Genomic DNA, 6,000 nt, shown 5'->3' on the forward strand with positions numbered 1-6,000 from the left:
GGTTCTGGCAGCATCTGGGAGCAGCTTCTGGGAGAGAAGGGCAGGTGGGTGGAGGGCGGGCCTGGCTAGTCTCCCACCAGGCGGAAGTGGGCAGACTGGCCAGAGGGCATCCCATACTGACCAGTGCCATCCTTCAGCATGTCACAGACCCCTCTCAGCCACGTGGTCTTGGCTCTAACACCCTCTTCTGGCCAGCAGGAGTTCTGTTATGAGATCAAGCATGGAGACCTGGCCAAGAAGACCCTGGAGGTCACTGTCTGGGATTATGACATTGGAAAATCCAATGATTTCATCGGTAAGGAATACAAGGGAAATGCTGCTTAGCCGTGTGCCTGTCCTGGGCAGATGTGGGCCCAAGAACCACTTATCCCTAGTGAGTAGGACCTCAGACACTCTCCAAACTGCTCTCATGTGGCAAGAGACAGGTCCAGAGAGGGAAGGAGGCCTGGGAAGGGCTCACAGCAGTTTGTGGGGGACCTGGAGTGATTGGCATGTGGCGCTGAACTCAGAGCCCAGGTGACCCCAAGCTTCTGGTGGGCGTGACATTGGTGCACAGTGGGTCATTGCAGCCCTTCCCGTTTCCATCCCTAATATGTGTCATGGAACCTTGCCCCACACTGCTCTGGTCCCTGGCAGAGGAAGAATATGACATCAAGTACTGGGTCAGGTGGGCAGGAGGGAGGGCCAGACACTGGCTTGCTGAGTCGGTGGCCCCTGGCCTCTTCCACAGGTGGAGTGGTTCTGGGCATCAACGCCAAGGGTGAGCGCCTGAAGCACTGGTTTGACTGTCTGAAGAACAAGGACAAAAGGATTGAGCGTTGGCACACACTCACCAATGAGCTCCCAGGAGCTGTGCTCAGCGACTGACTGCCCCATCTGCTGCCACCCACCCAGCCCACACAGGCCCTGCCCTGGGCTTTCTCAGCTGCCGTCAAGGGCTGTGGCCCTCACAATGGGCAAGATCCAGGTTGTCTGCTCGGACATAGCCACTGCAGCCCCTGCTTGGAGGCCACAGAGAACCCAGCCCCCGCCCCCCAGGGACAGGAAGACACAACTGTTGGACCTGTTTCAGCCCCCTGGGGCCTAGGAGGGCTGGAGCTGGAAGAAGTCCTCACCCTCAGCTCCGCCCAGAGGAAGGGCTATCTAGGGGGAGGACCTGTTGGGGAGGTAAGGGACAGAACACATGCTACAAGCACAGAAGTGGGGGTACTCTGGCTGCCTGGAGACCCCAGAGGGAAGGTGGAGCCCAGAACTCTAGGACAGGCCATGTAGTCAACTGGGGCTCCCAACTTACTCATGCCAGGCTTTGATGGACAGATAGAGTCTGAGCCACCAGGGTAGGGAGTCCTTGTCTAGCAGGGGATCTGGGTGTACACATTGCCTCAAAGAGGTGAGGCAAACAGGAGCAGCCAGTTGTCTGCAGGGACTGTGGGTACCGCTGTCTGCCAGAGGGTGAGGACAGATTGGGCATCTTAGGGGAGTCAGGACTCAGCATGGCCTGGAAAAGCCAGCTGTGGCTCTGAAACTAAGAGAAAGCCAAATACGGAGAGCAGGAGGCCTGGGGTAGGTGTCAGGGGACTGGGACAGAGTCATGGGTGGGAATCTAGGGTTGCTCTGGGGCAGCATTAGGTTTTTAGGGAGTAGAAGGCCTGGGGTAGGAGTCAGGACTGGGACAGGGAGTCATGGGTGGGGATTTGGGGTTGCTCTAGGGCAGTATTAGGTTTTTAGGCAGGATTTGGGCACTATAGTATAGTACAGCACTCTAGGGAAACTGAGGTTGTTCAAACCCAAGCTCTCCCATTTGATCTCGCTCCCAAGAGATCACCCTGCTTCTGTTCTCAGCAGAAGTCTCTTTCCCTCGGCTTCAGGGAGAAGAGAAAGGAATCTTACTAGCATGAAAAGAGGCAAGAGTTCCTCCTTCCCACCCACCTCTCTCTTCCTCATCTCCACAGCTCAGGCTGATGTTGGGTCCCTCAAGACTCCATGGCATCCTGAACCTATCAAGGCAGTGGGTTGTCTTCAGAAATAGCAGTGAAGACAGAGCCTTGTTTGGGGGAAGGGGTGGAGGTGGGGCTTCTGCCCTCAGGAGCTGAGAGCTCTGGCCTTACTTTCTGGGATAGGGTGGGACACATCTCAATCTTGAAACCCCCAAATGTCTCCTGCCAACTAGGGCTCCAGGAAGCGAGGAGGAACGAAGAACTAAGGAATTCCACCATCATTCCAAAGCCCCATTTTGTTCAACCCATCTCTGGGTAACGAGGCTTGGGAGTCCTGAGAGGGAAGATGTCCTGCCCTAAGTCTTCCTTAGCTAAAATAAGGATCCAGGGTCCTGGGTCATGACTCCAATCCCAAGCACTCACCAGCCTTCCCCACTTGGCCTTCCCTACGGCAGCCAGCCACCTGTTGCTTACAGAGACTGGGTTTCCTTCTTGAAAAGGTTTTTACCTATGTTACAGAATTGGCAGGCACCTTATTGAATCTTCACCATCTTGTGTGGTGGCTGGCTTGGTCAACCAATTTTATAAGTGAAAATGGTCTCAGAGGAGTTGAAAAACTTCTAGGGCCACCAAACTGGGAGGAGCTGAAACAAGACTTAACATCAAACCCTTTCCCTCCTGAATCGCTGAGACTTGAAGTCTGTTACAGAGGAGTCTTGTACTTTCCGGCCTCCTCACCCTCTATCTGGTCTTGAAATCTTCTGTGCCATTTAGGGTTTACCAAAAGGCCAGAGCCAAGCCCTGGAATTCAGCTGCCCTATCCCCAGTCTGAGGTCAAAGGACTTAGTGTCAAGGCTGCCGGTTTCCCCACACAGTTAGAAACTGGAGCTTGTGGGGGCCCAAGGAAGGTGTGGCACCTGGTTGAGCTCTGAGTTATTCAGTATTTGCCCTTTGGGAAGTCCTGTTCTGAAAGGAGCCTGGCAGCCTCCTAAAGATGCAGAAGTGCTTATTAGATAGACATGAGGTGACTGGGGCCCAGCAAGAGAACAGGGCTCAAGTGGAAGAACCTGGATCCCTCTGTTGTCCCAGGCATAGCGGGGCTTGGGCTTCAGAGATGGTCCTTGTGAACCCCAGGGACAGACAGGGTAGGAGATGGGGCTTCCAGCCGATTGGCTCACGTGTGAGCGCCCAGACAGAAGCCCACTAAAGTGATGGAAGTTTCCCTTGGTCCTGGAGCACTTACAAATCCCTGGGTCATTCCATCTCTGTTAAAGGAAAAGCCCTTTGCGAAGTTCAGAATCAGCGCATCCTTTCACCCCAAACGGGTTTCTTGCTTCTGATCCATCAGTGTTGCAGAGAGGAAATTTGATACCAAAAACAGAGGTCGTTCCAAAGTCGGGTCAGTAACCAGGGCGTCTCCCGAAGCTCGGCATCCACCTCTCATCCTGGTGGTGCCCACCGCCACCCTTAGCCAATCCCCAAACGAGCCCGTTTTCCAAGCCTGAGGCGGTGACCTCCTGACCTCTAGTGGCGAGAACGAGGAGCTGCACCTCCGCGGCCGGCCTACCAGTCGAGCCTGGGCCAAGCATGTCTGGCCCTTTTGTCCTCCAGCCAAGTGAACCTCCCGATGCATGGACTCCGGCTGTCGTCGACGCGGACTCGTGCACTGCTTACGGTTTTGCTACCACGTGACGACTGCAGAGTACATCCTCAAACTGCAGCGCCACGACACAATTTTTGTACTTTCGTCTGACCTTCCCGAAGGTGTCCTTTTTAAGTCTTATTTGTTAATATTTATAACGATATATAATTCAAAGTAAATGGGAACGTTGTACTGCGATCGCACTAGCCCGGGGGACTCCTTGGAAGATCTGGAGGGCACAAGCGAAAGGCAACTGGGGTTTACATGTTGCATGTACTCTTTGTTTTTTGAAACGGTCTCACCTGTAAACCAGGCTAGTATCCAATTTATGGTGACCCTCCTGCCCCTCATTTACTCCTCGCTATGGTCCCTTTTGAAACAGGCTCCCAAGTTATGAATAAGGAAACCGAGACTCTGAAATTCGAACATACGGGGCTGATCAGATGCACTTGCCACACAAGCTTTGATTCCTGAAACACAAATCAAAAGGCAAGATGAAGCCGGGAAGTGGTGGCGGGGAGGTGGTGTCCTATGCATTCTGGAAGAAGAGGCTGGTGGATCTCGGAGTTCGAGGCCAGGTGGGCTATAGAGGGAGTTCCGGGACAGCCAGGACTACACAGAGAAACCCTGTCTAGCAAAACAAAACAAAACAAACAAAAAAAAAAAAAGGTAAGCTATTGTCTAGAGTGGTGTACACCCTTAATCCCAGCATTCACAAGCTGAGGCAGAACAATCTCTGAGTTTGAGGCCTGCCTGCTCTGTACATCGAGTTCCAGAACAGCCACGGCTACATAGTTAAGACTCTGTCTCAAAAAAAAAAAAAAAAAAAAAGTGACAAAGTAATAATCCCAGCAACTCCTGGGGGGGTCAGATGGGAGGTAGAGCTGGAGAACTGTCCAGAGCCTTCCTGCCAACTAACCTGGGATGAACGGACACCTGAGAAACGAGAGAAAATAGTTATCCTTTGACCTCCACACACCCAAGCCAGCTAGCACGCTCTCAACCGACCTCCTTTTCCCCCTCCCGCCTTTTCCTCTCCCTCACTTACACACACAATAAAGTTTTTAATAAACAAGAAGTTAAAATGTTTGTGCAAACCACACAGACAGAGTTCAAGCCCAGATCTCTGGAAATGCTGCAGCCAGGAACGGTGCTATTGGTCAGCAGGTCTACCCACACGGCCAGGATTAGCATTAATGCTAAGTACGAGAAAGAGCATGCGACCTCCACAGATGACTGATTGACTTGAGAGGGCACTGATGACGGAATACTTGAGAGGCATGTTCCAGGTGGAGGGAACTTCAAGGAGCCCGATGAGACCAAGTGGAATGGGCAAGGAATGAGGGCAGAGGACCACGGGCAAGGCTGTGTGCTTCATTAAAACCTGGGCAGGCATGGTAGTTCCTGTCTGTCATGAATTTGGCTAAAGATTTCAGATCTTGTCTCAAAAAGCTACATTTCGTGGACTCTTCCTGTTTTCCTATTTCCACTTAGGGGCCACGACCCTCATCTCTTCTGTGGGTTTGCCTCTGCTGCATCACGTAACCATGAACATCCCAGTGCAATGCTTTCATTGTGCCCTATAAGGTTTGGCGTGCTTTTTTTTCCCCCATTAGATTTCAGTAACCTCTAAATTTTCAATGATTCAACATTCAAGTGTGTTTGTTCACTCTCTAGTTTGTGTAGTATGTTTTTATGTATAATTTTTGGACAGGAGATTGCTCAGTTGGTGAAGAGCTAGCTTTGCAAACACATGGTCATGTTTAATCACCAGAACACAACCTCTCAGAGGAGCTGGGGACGGTTCCGGGGTTGAGAGCACTGGCTGCTCTTCTGTAGTTTGAATCCCACCTGAGAGCTCACAGCTGTCTAGCTCCAGTTCGAAGACTGATGTTCTCTTCAGGGACTGCATGCGTATGGCACATAAACATACATATATGCAGAAAAACACCACACACATATTTTTTAAGCAGGACTGCTGGGCACAGAGGAATATACCTTTAATCTTTTTTTTAAATATTTATTTTATTTATTATGTATACAATATTCTTTCTGCATGTATACCTGGAGGCCAGAAGAGGGCACCAGACCTCATTACAGATGGTTGTGAGCCACCATGTGGTTGCTGGGAATTGAACTCAGGACCTTTGGAAGAGCAGGCAATGCTCTTAACCGCTGAGCCATCTCTCCAGCCCCCATATACCTTTAATCTTAACACTCAGGATTAAGGCAGGAATTAAAGGTCAGCCTGGTCTACATACTGAATTACAAGACCATCTAATGCTGCATAACAGGACCCTGTCTCAAAACAAAATGACAAAACCAGGGCTCTGGCTGCTCTTCCAGATGACTTAGGTTCCCAGCTCCAGGTATCCGACTCTCCTGGCCTCTGTAGGCATTGCACACAAATGGCGGACACAG

The 6,000-nt window shown here is 51.4% G+C and overlaps 1 protein-coding gene across 1 annotated transcript in view; it reads left to right on the forward strand.

Moving 5' to 3' along the window:
- Positions 1 to 4,997, forward strand: part of Doc2b (double C2 domain beta) — a 28,381-nt gene extending 23,384 nt beyond the window's left edge. The window contains exons 8-9 of the mRNA XM_085695328.2: positions 199 to 295; positions 731 to 4,997. Coding sequence (XP_085551454.1) covers positions 199 to 295; positions 731 to 867 — 234 coding nt within the window. The 3' untranslated portion in view covers positions 868 to 4,997. The remainder of the gene's footprint in view (positions 1 to 198; positions 296 to 730) is intronic.
- Positions 4,998 to 6,000: the final 1,003 nt, after the last annotated feature.

The sequence above is a fragment of the Myodes glareolus genome, chromosome 9, assembly GCF_982192425.1.
Source record: "Myodes glareolus chromosome 9, mMyoGla1.1, whole genome shotgun sequence".
Lineage (NCBI taxonomy): Eukaryota > Metazoa > Chordata > Mammalia > Rodentia > Cricetidae > Myodes > Myodes glareolus.